At 50.9% G+C, this 14,875-nt stretch overlaps 2 protein-coding genes across 2 annotated transcripts; both read right to left on the reverse strand.

The window, feature by feature from the left end:
- Window positions 1-13: 13 nt before the first annotated feature.
- Window positions 14-427, reverse strand: PFN3 (profilin 3). Its single transcript, XM_059416570.1, has one exon. It carries the CDS (start codon window positions 425-427, stop codon window positions 14-16), a length of 414 nt encoding a protein of 137 aa, XP_059272553.1.
- A 1,220-nt stretch (window positions 428-1,647) lies between these two features.
- Window positions 1,648-9,546, reverse strand: F12 (coagulation factor XII). Its single transcript, XM_059417466.1, has 14 exons — window positions 9,439-9,546; window positions 9,016-9,073; window positions 5,394-5,493; window positions 5,184-5,254; window positions 4,773-4,883; window positions 4,504-4,635; window positions 4,250-4,354; window positions 3,924-4,089; window positions 3,628-3,830; window positions 3,309-3,531; window positions 2,968-3,104; window positions 2,721-2,870; window positions 2,058-2,206; window positions 1,648-1,961 (listed from the first exon to the last, which is right to left on the reverse strand). Exons 1-14 carry the CDS (start codon window positions 9,493-9,495, stop codon window positions 1,794-1,796), a joined length of 1,830 nt encoding a protein of 609 aa, XP_059273449.1. The 5' UTR covers window positions 9,496-9,546; the 3' UTR covers window positions 1,648-1,793.
- Window positions 9,547-14,875: the final 5,329 nt, after the last annotated feature.

The raw sequence follows: 14,875 nt of genomic DNA on the forward strand, positions 1-14,875 counted from the left end.
CCTAGCTGTCCCGCTAGGTGCCCTGCTTGCGCAGACCCTTGATCAGTTCATGCACCGTCTTATTGAGGATGCCCCCGTGCACGCCGCGCCTGCCCATGAGCACGAGGAGCACGCGCGGGGTGTGGCCGACGCAGACCGCGCGCCCATCCAGCCCCTTGGTGCGCGCGTCCAGAACTCCATCGCCCTCAGACAGCAAGTGGTCGCGGATGACGCAGCAGCGGCGGCCCGCCACGCTGAGGCCCGACAACAGGAAGGTGCGCCGGTCATGCCCTGTGAGCACACCCACCTCCTGCGGCGATATGGCAGCCAGAAGGCCTCCGGGGCGCGATGCCCACACGCAGCGATTGTCTGAGTGACCCACGATGGCCACGTCGTCAATGCGCTGGTCACGCAACACCGCACTGATATAGCCCTTCCAGTCTCCCATTCCGGCTCAGAGTGCGCCCCCCACCCCGCGTCTGGCCGCACTTTCCCGGGCTATCCGGCTGTTCCCGGTGCCTGGAACCCCAGGCACTGTGACGCTCGTTGGGGGGTGGGGGGTTGTGACACTGAGGCATGGCCATGTCACAGAGAGGCTGCATGCACTGGAGAATGTATACGTGGAGCGAGGGGAAGGCGTGGTGAGGTTGGAAAGTTAGCCTAAAAGAGGAAATCGCGTCCTCCATATAACCCTTGAAAAGCTAACTTAATTGGCTCACCACGCACAAAGTACACATGGGTTTAAGAACAAAAAGAGCAAGTCTGGACAGCTAGACCTCGCAGCCTGGTAACCATTCAAACCCCAGAATCCCCAGTTTGGTTTAACGTTAAGGAAAATCAGACTCTCCTGGAAATCTGTTAAACAGATTGCTGGGTCCCAACTCAAGAGTTTCTGATTCAGTAGTATGGGAGGCAGCCAGAGAAAAATGCGTTTCTAACAAGTTCCCCATTGATGCTGCGACTGGTGGTCCAGGCACACTTTGAGCCCCACTGCCCTAGTGCAAGTTGGTGGGGGAAAGGGGTATCTTCCACATTGCCAGCTCTGAGTCCACACCCGTGGTTTTTTTTTTTTTTTTTTAAGATTTTTTCTTTATTTATCTGACAGTGATCACAAGTAGGCAGAGAGACAGGCAGAGAGAGAGGAGGAAGCAGGCTCCCTGTAGAGCAGAGAGCCCGATGTGGGGCTCGATCCCAGGACCCTGGGATCATGACCTGAGCCGAAGGCAGAGGCTTAACCCACTGAGCCACCCAGGTGCCCCCACACCCGTATTTTAATGTTAAGCCTTTCTGGCCCTGGTTCTCCTCTTCCACTGCATATGGAATCATCCAGAGAGATAGAGAGATACTGATTTAATTGATCCGAGGTAGATCTCAGGCATAGGTTCAAAAAGCTCCCCAGATGATTCTGGTGTACAGTAGAGGTTGAGAACCTTTGTTCTAGAAACTTCCAATGTTAATATTAGTTTCAAACAAAGAGTAAATAATATGGAGTCAGCTTGCTCAGGGCTTGGTACACAGTACCACTTAGTAAAAATCCACTGGACATGAATCTCTAATATCTTGTTTAAGATCTCAATAGATCCTGTTCCCTGAGGGGTGTGGAGAACTGCACGGGTTTACTGTCTTGGCGTCTCCCATCGGGGCCCCTGCAGAGCTGTGCCTCTCAAGCATTTTCAAAAGTACTTTATTGAGTGCCTACTCCAGGCCTGGGGCTAAGAGGAATGGAACACAATCCCTGCCATCCATAATCATGGGCCAGCCACCCTTCCGTTCCAGAATTGCTCAGGAGGGAACGACGAGTCCCTGGACGAGTCTCAGGAGTTGATGTGCTCCTGGATCCAGGTCAGGTAGCTGGCCACGTCGGTGTACACACCTGGCTTGTAGCGGTCACCACAACCCGAACCCCAGCTGATGATACCTCGCAGGATGAGCTGGCTCTCTGTGGCATCGTCTTCACACACTAGCGGGCCCCCAGAATCACCCTGGGTTGGGGACACGCGCCTCAGCACCCTTGGTCTGGGGTCTGCACTTGACCAGGTGGAGGAGGGCGCCAAGCCCAAGCCCGCTCAGGGACTCACCTGGCAGGCGTCCGTGCCGCCCTCGAGGAAGCCAGCGCAGAGCATGCCGGGGGTAAAAGAGGATCCGTGCACTTCAGGGGCGGAGCAGCGCTCCGAAGAGATGAGCGGCACCTGCGCTTCCTGCAGGAAACTGGAATATTCCCCCGCCCCTGCGAACCAAGAGCGCGTTCCTCACACCCAGTGCGACTCTGCTTGCCGCCCACTAATTGGCCTCTATAGCAGCAAGCTCGTGAAAAAGAGAGTTGCTCTTAACACCATTTTATAGACAAGAAAACTGAGACCAGAGAGGACTCGGGATTTGAATGCACGGGGCGGAGCAGGATTGCTTTGGAACACCACCCCCCTCCCCCCCCCCCCCCCAATGTCTCAGAACAATGCTCGCCAACTAGCGAACCGACTGCCCCAGCGAGGCCGCATTCTGGGTAGCTCTTGCATCGCAGTGCCCAGAAAGAACCAAGAGAAAGTGTGATTCTCTCTGTACCCCTTAGGAGACGCCCCCACCAAGCAGTGAAGCCCAGGCCCTGGCAGGAGGGGAATGACTGCAGAGACAGGGGCCCTACGAGTCCTCCCAACCCACCAGGTCAGCCCACCTGTCCCTGCTGGTTTCTCTCGCCTACCCCAGTGGCCAGAGGTGTCCCTACCAACCCCAGACGTTCTGCCTACCCTCGAACTGGTGGCCCCAGCCGGCCACCTCGCAGAGCGCGGCCTCGGGCTCGGCTGGGCTGGCAGCGCCGCTCGGCAGGCACACCGGCTGAACGAAAGGCGACGGGAGCGCGCAGTGGCCGTCCGCTGTCTCCTGCAGGCGCAGCAGCGCTAACCCAAGCGGGGAGGAGGGTGAGACCCCGACGCCAGGACTCAGAGCCCTCCCCCACACTTTTCCCCTGGTCGCCGCCGGGGCGCCCCCACGCACCCAGGTCGTGCTGGTAGGTGATGGGCGAGAAGGCCTCGTGCAGGCTGTACGCGCGCACGGCCAGCGTCTGGCACTGCTCACAGCTCTGGTTATGGCGGTCCTGGCCGAGCACCACCGTCAGCTCCTCAGGCGCCGGCCTGCAGGCGGAGGGGGTGCGGGGGGGTGGGGAGCGTTCTCAGGGCAGGCCATTGACCTTCTGCTCCTGAGCCCTTTGCTGGGTTTCAGCTTCCTTCTGGGGGGCTGGGGAAGAGTGCGGGGAGGTAGGGCAAGGGTTGGGGCGGGGGGCGCGCGATAGCCGGGCACGTAGGAGCCAGGAGCTGAGGGTCCGGGCGGGGACTTGCCGGTTCTGCAGGCAGTGAGCTGCCGTCAGCACCCAGCAGGAGGCGATGAGGCTTCCCGCGCAGAAATTGTGGCGCCAGTACAGCGCGGCGATGTAGGGGTGAGCCCCAGGCAGGGCCACTAGGCCCCCGACGACGCGGCTCAGAGAGGACAGCCGTTTCCGGAGCCGCTGTCCGCAGCCCGAACTGGGCACAGAAATGGGCTGCTCCGGCGTGGCGCCCGAGGCTGTGGGAGCAGCTCAGGCTGAGTGCTGGGAGACCCACCAACGGCTGGAAGGTAGCTCACCGTGCACCCTCCGATTTCCCGCCCCTTCCCAACTACCTGGGGTCGGGGACTGAGGCTTCTGCAGTGCCAAAAGCGAGGGCAAGGGAAGGTCCGGGTGCCCAGAGGGGACCCGGCTTGGAGACAGGTTCTGAGGAGCCGCCAGGTTTGGGGCCCGGCACCGTGCCAGGCGGCAATATTCCCAGCTCAGCCGGTCGCCACTCCACACGAAGCACCACGGGCGGGTGTCATTGTCCGGGTTCCTACAACCGCGGTAGGGGGCGCTGTTAAAGCGCGAGGAGCCGCAGAGGGCCCTGGGGCAGAGGGGGACGCCCTACCCGCCCCATCCAGAGCACCGGCAGAAGGCATGGTTGCCCAATCCCCAGTTAAGCTCTTGCTCTGCAGTCACTTTCTGATAGGTGGCCTCGGAGGCCCACGGTCGACACCGGGCACCCGAGAGCGCAGTCGCGGCTCTACCGCGGTAGTCCTGCCCGCGGCCTTCGTAGCAGTGCGCCTCAGTGTCTGGGGAGAGAGGAGGCTCCTTGCAGTCGGGAGGCGGTATGGCTTCCCACCACCCTCTCAGCCCCTTTCCCCCACTCACCCGACTCCCGCTCCCGGAGCCCTTCCTACCTGGGGGCGGAGCTTCTGCGTCCCCCAAGATCCCGACTCACCCACGACTCACCCACGTCGCACATGCGTCCAGCGTAGCCAGCGGGGCAACGGCACAAGAGGTGGCCCTCCGCTTCTAAGCAGCTGCCCCCGTTGAGGCACGGGTTGGTGCGGCAGACTGGCAGATGGAGGGCACTGAGCCACCTCTGGGCCCAAAGACCCCACAGAGAATTTCCCTTTCCTTGGACATGCCACCCCATTTCCTAACAGCTGCTCCTCCCGACCTTCAGCTTTCCTCCCAGGCCAGTTCTCGACCCATCCACTCACCCTGGGTGGCCAGCAGCTTGCAGTGGGCCTCAGGACCCTTGCACTGGCACTTGGCCACACCTGCTGGCTCGAGCCTATGCCATATTTCTTTCTCGTGGAAGAATTGAAGAAGCTGAGGCTCAAAACACTTCTCTGGGGACAGAGGAGCGGGAGCAGTGGTCTCAGGAGAGGCTGGGATCTTGCCCAGTCCCTGGGGATCCAGAAACCAGTAGGCCCAGGACTGCCCTATTTCCCCAGGATCCTCTCCCCTGACTTCACCATCTCCTTACCTCTCTCGCAGTGCTTCCCAGTGAAGTGTTCTGGACAGATACAGTGTGGGCCATGGGGCATGTTCACACAGGTCCCTCCCTTCTGGCAGGGGCTGTGTTTGCTGCAGTGGTCTGAGAGATGGACACAGTGAAAGGAAGAGTGGAGAGCCTGAGTCAGACAGCTGGGGTCTGGGGGGCCAAGTCCCTACCCAAACCTGCTTGTCTTGTGACCTTGGCACTCCCAACACTTTCCATGCTTTAGTTTACCTACCTGCAAAATGGGGCTACCTTCTCCTAGAACCTTCCCCTCCAGAGGGAGGGACGGGTCTGGATGGGACCAAAATACCAGGTGTATAGGTGCTAATGACACCCAGGAGAGTAACTAGTGGGGAGGAGAGGGCCCCGGGCCACCCCAAAGGCTGTGTGTAGCACCTTGCACTTTCTTGGGCTCCAGGCAGTATCCCCATTGCTGGTCCTGCTCGAAGTTGGGGGTGGTAGCACACCTGTAGAAAGAGATGAAGCTTCCCTCCTCTGCCTTCCCCTGTCAGAGCCCCTCTCTCCAAGCAGGCTTCCGGGGGCAGAAGGATGGGCAGGCTCCATCTTCCACAGGCCCCGGCTCCCACCCTTTCTGGGTAGTCTTACCAGGGCCGGGGGCCGGGCCGGCCCCTGTGGATACATTTATGGTACAGCTGCCGGTTGTACTGGAAGGGGAAGTAGCAGGGTTCCCCAGTGACCGTGAGAACTGCAGAGATAACACAAGCCCTGATGATGTTCCCCCTTCCCCACACTGCCCAGGTGCCACCCCTCCAGGTCTGGTTGGAAAACAGGACCCTTGAGAAGATCTCTGTGCCTTCAAGACTGCATTGTGCACAAGAGCTTCAGCTCTGCAGTCAGACAGCTGGAGTGGACTCCAATTTCACCACCTACTCGCTGTGTAACCTTGGGTAAGTCTGCAGCCCCAGGTCTAGAAGAGTGCTTGCCACCCAGTAGGCACTTAATAAATACTAGTCGACTGCAGAAGTCGCTTGACTGCTCTGAGCCTTAGTTTCCTCCTGTGTAAAGTGGCAACGATAATAATATAGTTGACCCTTGAAAAACCCAAGTTTGAACCACACAGGTCTGCTTATAAGTGGACTTTTTGCAATAAATACAGTACTACAGATGTGTTCTCCTTATGATTTTCTTAATATTTTCTTTTCTCTAGCTTACTTTATTGCAAATATATATTTTTTAATACATTTAATATACAAACTATGTGTTAATTGACTGTTTACATTATCAGTAAGGCTTCCTGTCGGTAGGCTACAGTAGGCTATTAGTAGTTAAGTTTGGGGGAGTCAAAAGTTCTACATGTATTTTCTACTGCACAGGAGGGAGGGCATCAGCTCTGCTAAGCTTGTGGTTCAAGGGTCAACCATACGGTTGAAGAGCTTCAGTTTTGCAAGATGAAAAAATTTTCTGGAAATGGAGGGTGGTGATGTTTGCAGGCCAATAGAATGTGCTTAATACCACTGAACTGTATACTTAAAAACGATTGTGATGGTAAATTTTATGTAATGCATATTTTATAATAAAAATAACTTTTAATAATGCAGATATCCTAGTACAGAAAACATAATTTTAAATGAAGACCAAGTTAAAAACAGCATGTCAAATGTGAACCTATTTTTGTACAAATATATTTACATATGCATTAAAAAGAAATCTGGAAGGACATGCTCCAAAGTTTGTAGGAGTGGTTTTTTAAGAAGATAGTGGATTACAGAGGAATTTTTTCTTCCTTTGCATTTCTGTAATTTCTAAAGTTTTTACAATGAAAATATTGCTATTATTATTTTCTAAAACTGTACCCTCAAACCTCTCTATTTGCCATATTTGCAAACCTGCCTTCTTGCACAAATTTATATGTATTCCCAAAACCAATTCTCAAGATGCTTTTCTGGTCATTCATAGACATGCACAGAACAGTGAAAAATGTGAGGTGGCTGAAACACATTCCTAGCTGAGGGGAAACAAGGTAACGCTCTGCCTACTGTTTCAGCTCTTCTCCTGTAAAGAAGTGTCCTTTAGGAGTGCCTGGGTGGCTCAGTGGGTTAAAGCCTCTGCCTTTGTCTGCCTCTGCCTCAGAGTCCTTCGATTGAGCCCTGCATCGCATGGGGCTCTCTGCTCAGCAGGGAGCCTGCTTCCTCCTCTCTCTCTCTCTCTGCCTGCTTCCCTGCCTACTTATGATCTCTGCCTGTCAAGTAAATAAATACAATCTTAAAAAAAAAAAAAAAGTGTCCTTTGGGACTCCTGGGTGGCTCAGTCATTAAGCGTCTGCCTTTGGCTCAAGTCCTGATCCCAGGGTCCTGGGATTGAACCCTGCTTCACTCTAGGCTCCCTGCTCAGTGGGGAGCCTGCTTCTCCCTCTCCCACTCTGCCTGCTTATGTTCCCTCTCTCGCTCTTTCTCTCTCTGTGTCAAATAAATGAATAAAATCTTAAAAACAAAACAAAACAAAAAACCAAAGAAGTGTCCTTTTATGGCCTACTTAGAGCCACATTTCTGAAATCTTGTACTTCTGGTAGATGCTTTTACTGTTGAAAATGGCCCGCAAATATAGTGTTGAATTTCCTAAGTGCAAGCAGGTCGTGATAGGTCCTACGGAGAGTGTTTCTGGGTGAGATAAGCTTTGTCCAGGCATGAGTTACAGTGCTGCTGGCCACGGCTTCTGTATCAATGATGTAACAATAGATTAAGGAAAGCGTCTTGAAAGAGAAGCACACATAAAACGAGATTTTCTATCGACAATTGATGAAAATGCCGTGACTGGAGCTCACAGGAACCTCATCTTATGTTTCCTTTAGGAACAGCCATTCAGTATTTGGTAATTCAGTGGTCTTGGTGACTTTACCTAACATGACAACCAGGAATGACAGGACTTGAAGATCTACTTCAGAGAAGGGTTGTGAAGCTTACATGAGATAATATCTATTGAGCACTTAGCATAAGGTCTGGCCCATAGTATGTGTTGAATAAGCATCAGCTGCTATTTTGTTTCTAAAGGCACAGTGGCACCTGCTGAGGGCCAAACCAGGAATAGGAGTAAAGGAGAAAGTTTTAGATGGACCTTTAAGATGCCAATGGGATGGACAGAGAGGAGGAGGACCTCAGGTAGGTGGTTAGGCAAGGGCAGGGCACCTAGGTTGGCTCAGGCAAGAGAGAAGGAAGCAGTTCAGCGGGTTGCAAAAGGATGAGGAAAGGAGGCAGAGGCAGGCAGTGTTGGGTGTGGGGGGCCCTAGTGCCACACTGAGGAGCTGGGCCTGGCCTCACTACACAAGGGTTACCAGGGCAGGGTCCACGGGATTTCACAATTCTAGGCAAATATTGAGAGCCAGGAAGAATGAAGGCAATGGAGAGTCGTGGCCTGGCTTGAAGGGGAGAGATGCAGACATCCCCCTTTAAAAGAGAGCTTGGTAAGGGGCGCCTGGGTGGCTCAGTGGGTTAAAGCCTCTGCCTTCTGCTCAGGTCATGATCCTAGGGTTCTGGGATCAAGTCCCACATCGGGCTCTCTGCTCATCAGGGAACCTGCTTCCTCCTCTTTCTCTGCCTGCCTCTCTGCCTACTTGTGATCTCTGTCAAATAAATAAATAAAATATTAAAAAAAAAAAAAAGAGAGAGCTTGGTAAGTAAAAGCTAATAGAGTTTAATCATTAACCAGGCCGCAATCTGTGGGCCAAGTGCTTCACAGGGATTAACGACTCGTTTCTCGTCCACAACCCTAAGAGGTTTTACTATTACCAGCCTTTATGGCTGAGGAAACTGAAGCTTGAAGAGGTCAAGTCACTTGCCCAGAGTCACCCAGCACATAAGAGATGAAGCCAGGGTTAAGAGGCATTTAGGTTCCGGAGCCCTGCTCTGATCCTTCCTTGTTCATCAAGCCCCCCAGCCTCTGTGTGGCATGACTGATGCCCGTGAAATGTACAGAGGGAAGGGGAGGAAGAGGAGAGGCTAGGGAAATGAAAGACGATGGGAAGGCACTGGACTGGGCACTCAGACACAGCTCAAGGCCTGCCCTCAAGGAGCGCACAGTTCACTGGGGGTCCCCAGTGCCCATGGGCACGAGCCCTGGTGCACAGTAGACACACTGGTTTGAATGCCAGCCAAAGTGGAGACAAAGTGAAGAGTGCCGGGATCCCTCCCCTTGCTCCAAGGGCCCAAAACTGTTCCCCAACATGCTCATTCCCACCCAAGAGTCTCTTAGGAAGTGCAACCAGGGTACTTACCCACTGTGTGCTCATCCTTTCTGTGCTTATGCTCCTTGGGGGTTTTCCAAGGTGGAATCTATAAGGGAGAGAAGAGGGCAGAGAATTTTCCCAGAAAGTCATAGCCTGCCTCTGATCCCATGCCAGTTCTCAGCTTCCTCTCACGTCTCAGAAATGCAGAAATTTCCTCAAAAGACCTGGACCCTTCCTCTCCCCCTTGTCTCCTCAAGGTCCCTTCCCCCAGAAATGAAGTCCATGTCTTCATATCCACCAGCTCTGGCTGTCTCTCTCTCTTTCTTCCATCTGGGCCTTATGGGTTATTCTCACCTTTCCAAACAGGCCTGCCAGTCACCTGGACCAAAAGGACATGAGCAGAGGCCAAGGCTATGATAGGAACCCCCAGGGCTATCCCAGCACAATCCTCCTGGTTCCCAAAGCCCTCACCAAAAGCGCTGACTCCAGGCTTCCCAGCAGGGACCCCAGAAACAGCAGAGCCCTCATGGTGTCTGTCTGTTAGTCCAGCTGCTTGCCCAGGAGTCCAGGTCAGCAGAATTGGTCAAAGGTTCCTGAGTCCTGGGACGTGGAGATCGGCCAAGCCGCCCTCCTGGGCCTTGCAGGGCACAGGCTGTTTGTGGAAAGCCAAGCAGAGCAGCTTTCTCACTAGGCTCCCAAGGACGGAAGAGCTGGGATTTGCAGTGTGTGGATAGAACGATGAGGAGCTGGTCTCCCCATCTATTTCACAGATAGTGGGAAGCAGGAAGAGGAACTTTATGTTTCAGGTCCTCCTGAGGGGAAGTTAAAGAGATCGAGGAGAGGTTTCCTATTTCAGTGATCTTAGAGTCCATGGCAAGTAAATTCATATTCTATTGCTGCCAAAAATTAACAACAAACTTTGCAGCTTAAAACAATACCCATGTAGGGCGCCTGGATTGCTCAGTGGGTTAAGCCTCTGCTTTAGGCTCAGGTCATGATCTCAGGGTCCTGGGATGGAGCCCCACAACAGGCTCTCAGCTAGCAGGGAGCCTGTTTCCACCCCCCTCTCTCTGCCTGCTTCTCTGCCTACTTGTGATCTCTGTCAAATAAATAAATAAAATCTAAACAAAACAAAAAACAAAACAAAAACCAATACCCATTTGTTCACAAATCTGTAGGTCGAAAGTCTGGCACTGTGTGCCTGGGCTTTCTGCTCAGGGAATCACGAACCTGATCAAGGCCGAGTTCTCTGGGAGGTGTGGGGTAAAATCCACTTCCAAGGTCATTCAGATGGTTGGCAGAATTCAGTTCCTTGCATTTGTAGGACTGAAATTCCAGTTTCTTTGCTGACTGTAAGCCAGGAGCCAGCCTCAGGTCCTAGAAGCTTCTTGTATTTTTGCCATGTGTCCTCTTCCATCTTTCAAGTTAGCAACAGATAACCTCCACCATGTTGATTCTCTCTCACACTTTGAATCTCCCTTGCCAGTTAGAACCCCATTCCATTTAAGGGCTCACCTGATTGGGCCAGGCCCACCAAGGATAATCTCATTTTAAGGTCAGTTTATTTGGTACCCTAATTACATTTGCAGCATTCTTCTACACAACATCTAGATTTGTGTTGGGTTGAATAACGAGGAGAAGGTATGTATTCACCATGGATCCTCGGGACCATCTTAGAATTCTACCTACCACAGAAAGGGAGCCAAGAAATTAAATAATCCCATGAGAAAAATGCCAAACCAAGAGCTACTACTAAGAAGTGCAGTTGGAGCTCAAGGAAGGGAGATAGGGTGGTATTATTGTTTCTCCTGCTCAAAAACCATTTACTGTGGTTTAGGAGTGACACCTGAATTTTCCTTTGGGAACCAATCTGCCTTCATCCTCAGTTCTAGGGTTTCCAGCTCTACCCTCAGTTCTAGGGCTGGCCAGTCAGACAGCATGGTAACTCCAGATCACAGCCATTAGTTCAGGGATAAGCATATACATGCTTGGCCAATCAGACTCTGCCTTGGGACTTTTGCCAGAACTTTTGGGAAAGAGACCCTTTCTTCCCACTGGTGTCACCAGGAATGCAAGTCCAGAGATGTTGTTGGCCATCTTTGTCACTGCTTGAGGAGAGTCTGCCTGACAACGAAGGCTACGCACAGGAAAAGTGAAACAAACAGGGAAGGAAGGAGGGAGGGATGCTGCAGGGGTCAGATATTCCCTGTCGAGCCTCACCTCCTGGTATGCATGCTTTGTATAGTCTCTTCCCACACCAAGTCAGAGTCAGAGCTGTTCTTTGTGTCCAAGAGAATATGGCGGAAGCCCAGGTCATAAAAAGGATTGCGGTTTCTGCCTTGGTTTCCTGGATTGCTCCCTTTAGGAAAAGCAACTACCATGTTGTGAGGTCACTCAAGCAAGCCTACAGAGAGGCCCATGTGAAGAGAAAGTAAAATCACCTGCCAACAACCAAAGCCAGTCTGAATGGGCCACTTTGGAAGTAGACACTGCAGCCCCAAATGACATCTGGTCTGCAGCGTCATGGCAGACCTTAAGCCAGAACCATTCAGCTCAGTTGTTCTGACTTCTTTTTTTTTTTTAAGGTGTAATTGATTCTTGAACTTCAGAAACAGTGAGAAATGATAATTGGTTGTTGTTTTAAGCCATAAATATTTGGATGATTTGTTACCCAGCAATTGATAACTAATACAGATGGACTGATTCCTAATGACTCACCCCATCCCTCAGCTGAGGCGGGAGTGGGAATGTGATCCATATCTAGCCAATCAGAACACTGCCTCTCTCTGCCCTCAGTGATTGGCTCAAAATGAGCACCTGACCCAAATCAGACCAGTCAGAGGCAACCCCAGGATTTTTGCTGGAATCTTCAAGGTAAAGGCTTTCTCTTCCCATAGAAGTTGCCTCATTGGGGTGCGTGGGTGGCTCAGTGTTTGGCTCAGGTCATGATCCCAGGGTACTGGGTTGAGCCCCACATCAGGCTCCCCGCTCAGCAGGAAGCCTGCCTCTCCATCTCCCACTCACCCTGCGTGTGCTCCCTCTCTCGCTGTGTCTCTTTCTGTCAAATAAATAAATAAAATCTGAAAAAAGAAAGTTGCCTCATTCATAAAAAGTGAGCATGGGGCTGCTGGTAGCCATCTTTAACATCTTAGAGAGTAAACTTGAGAATAAAGACAATGCAGATTGAAAGCAGAGTAAAAGTCAGAATATGGGAAAGACAAATTTTAAGTGACACTATTTGAGACCTGGGATCCAAAGACACATAAAATCAGAACTACAACCTCTTCTTTTCAGTTACTTGAACCAATAAATTCCCTTTTTTTGCCTAAGCCAGTTTTAGTCATAACCAGAAGTCCTAACTGTTGCAAGACTTCATGTATTGTTACCAGGAAGTTCCTAAAACAAAACAAAACAAAACAAAACCTCTCACAATAAATCTGTAAGTCAGTAGTTTTAAGTAGGGAAATAATGACCATAGAAGAAGGGACTGGAAGAAAAAAACCAGTAGTGAACTTGAATCAGAAAACCTTCAGTTCCACCTTGGCCACTGATACCCACCCCACAGTGTGACTGTGGGTCAGGGGCTCAGCTTCTATTAAGCTTTTTCAATTTTTAAAAAATTTTTTTTAAAAGATTTTATTTATTTATTTGACACACAGAGAGAGAGGAGGAAGTAGGCTCCCTGCCTAGCAGAGAGCCCGATGCGGGGCTCGATCCCAGGACCCTGGGATCATGACCTGAGCCGAAGGCAGAGGCTTTAACCCCCTGCCCCAAAACGTTTTTTATTTTTTAAATTCAAGTTAGTTAACATATAGTATAGTATTGATTTTTGGAGTAGAATTTAGTGATTCATCACTTATGTATAACACCCAGTGCTCATCAGAACAAATGGCCTAGAGTCCATCACTCATTTAGCCCATCACACCACCAACTTTCCTTCTAGCAGCTCTCAATTTGTTCTCTATTGTTAGGAGTCTCTTATGGTTTGCCTCCCTCTCTGTTTTTTTTTTTTTAATGATTTTATTTATTTATTTGAGAAGGATACAGAGAGAAAGAGAGAGAGAGAGAGAAAATATGAATGGGGGGAAGGGGCAGAGGCAGGGGGAGAAGCAGAATTCCCGCTGAGCAAGGAGCCTCATGCGGGACTCAAACCCAGGACTCCAGGATCCTGACCCACACCGAAGACAGACCCTCAACCGACTGAGCCACCCAGGCAGTCCTCCCTCTTTGTTTTTATCTTATTTTATTTTTCCTTCCCTTCCCCTATGTTCATCTGTTTTGTTTATTAAATTCCACATATGAGTGAAATCATATGGTATAATCAGATGATATTTGTCTTTCTCTGACTGGCTTATTTTGCTTAGCCTAATATACTCTAGTTCCAACCATGTTGTTGCAAATGGCAAGATTTCATTATTTTTGATGGCTGAGTAATATTCCTGTGTGTGTGTGTGTGTGTGTGTGTGTGTGTGCACATGCACGTGAGGGCACGCACCACACTTTTTTTGGAGAGGAAGAGAGAGAGAGAAAGAGAGAGAGAAAAGGATGGGGGTTGCAGAAGGAGAGGGAGAGAGACAAACTTAAGCAAGCTCCACGCCCAGTGCATAGCTGGATGCAAGGCTCAATCTCACTACCCTGAGATCATGACCTGAGTCAAAATCAAGAGTTGGGGATTTAACCAACTGAGCGACCTGGGGGTGCCCCCACATCTTCTTCATCCATTCATCAGTCAATGGACATTTGGGCTCTTTCCATAATTTGTCAGCCTCTATGAACCTTAACCACCACACCTCTCTAGGGAGGGAGGGACACTCACTGCCTGGCCAGCTTGTTGAGATGGCTGAATGGGGATGCACTTGAAAGGGCAGAGCCTGGGGGCACCTGGGTGCTACAGTCCTTAAGTATCTGATCCCTGTTTCTAGCTCAGGGTCCTGATCTCAGCAGAGTCTGCTTAAGACTCTCCCTCTCCCTCTGCCTCTCCCCAACCCTGCCCCTGCACTCTCTCTCAAATAAATAAATAATAAGTCAGGAAGAAAGAAGGAAGGAAGGAAGGAAGGAAAGAAGGAAGAAAGGAAGGAAGAAAGAAGAAACAAACAAACAAACAAACTAGCAGAGCAGAGCCTCGCATATGGTTAGGACTCAATTTACAGAAATTTGCGAAGAAACTTTCCCATATAGACACACTTCCCCTTCTCAGCAGTTTCTACACATCTGCCCCAGTTCTTCCTGCACATCTGGATGTCTTCCAACAACTTATATTAGAGCAGAAAGGCACCGTTCTCTTGCCCTGGCTTCCATCTTTGTACAGCTGGGGCATGGGTCTATGGGATAAGAAGTCAGAAGCCATCAGGCTCCTGCTCACGGACGTCTGGATACCCACACACAACACCCCACTTCTCTCTCACAGAGACTTGGGGCATAAGTTTCAAAAGGTGGCAGAACTGCCTGTTCAAAGACGAGTTTAGGGGATCAGAAAGTACCTCCTCAGTTGGTTGCACCGTCTTTCTCCGTTATTCAGGCTGTCACCACGGAACCTTTGTACAAATGGAAGCCATTTCTTCTTCCAGACTAGTGCTATCTGGCAGAACTTTCTGTGATGATGGAGATATTTTCTGTATTGTCTATCACGGTAGCCACACGTGTCTATTGGATCTCCTCAAATGTCACACCCTAAGACCATTATCCCCTCACACTTTAGTATTTTGTATTTTAGTATTTTGTCTTAATGTCTTAATTGCACTTACCACTCTCTGTGACCATCCTGTTTATTTACAGACTAACCTTTACCACCCTTCTAGCATGTAAGCAGAGAGCTTGGCTGACACTACTCTTTTCCCCAGCACTGTGTCAATGCCTGGCACAAAGCGAGGGCTCTGAATTTTTGGATGAATGAATGGATAGGGATCAG

This window comes from Mustela nigripes, chromosome 12 (assembly GCF_022355385.1).
Source record: "Mustela nigripes isolate SB6536 chromosome 12, MUSNIG.SB6536, whole genome shotgun sequence".
Taxonomy (NCBI): domain Eukaryota; kingdom Metazoa; phylum Chordata; class Mammalia; order Carnivora; family Mustelidae; genus Mustela; species Mustela nigripes.

Coding starts and splice junctions, on each gene's coding strand:
- PFN3 (XM_059416570.1), bottom strand. CDS start 427: ATGGGAGACTGGAAGGGCTATATCAGTGCGGTGTTGCGTGACCAGCGC.
- F12 (XM_059417466.1), bottom strand. CDS start 9,495: ATGAGGGCTCTGCTGTTTCTGGGGTCCCTGCTGGGAAGCCTGGAGTCA. Junction 4,884..5,183: donor GGAGCCCAAGAAAGTGCAAG/GTGCTACACACA, acceptor TCCATCTCTCAG/ACCACTGCAGCAAACACAGC. Junction 1,962..2,057: donor GCGGCACGGACGCCTGCCAG/GTGAGTCCCTGA, acceptor TCCCCAACCCAG/GGTGATTCTGGGGGCCCGCT.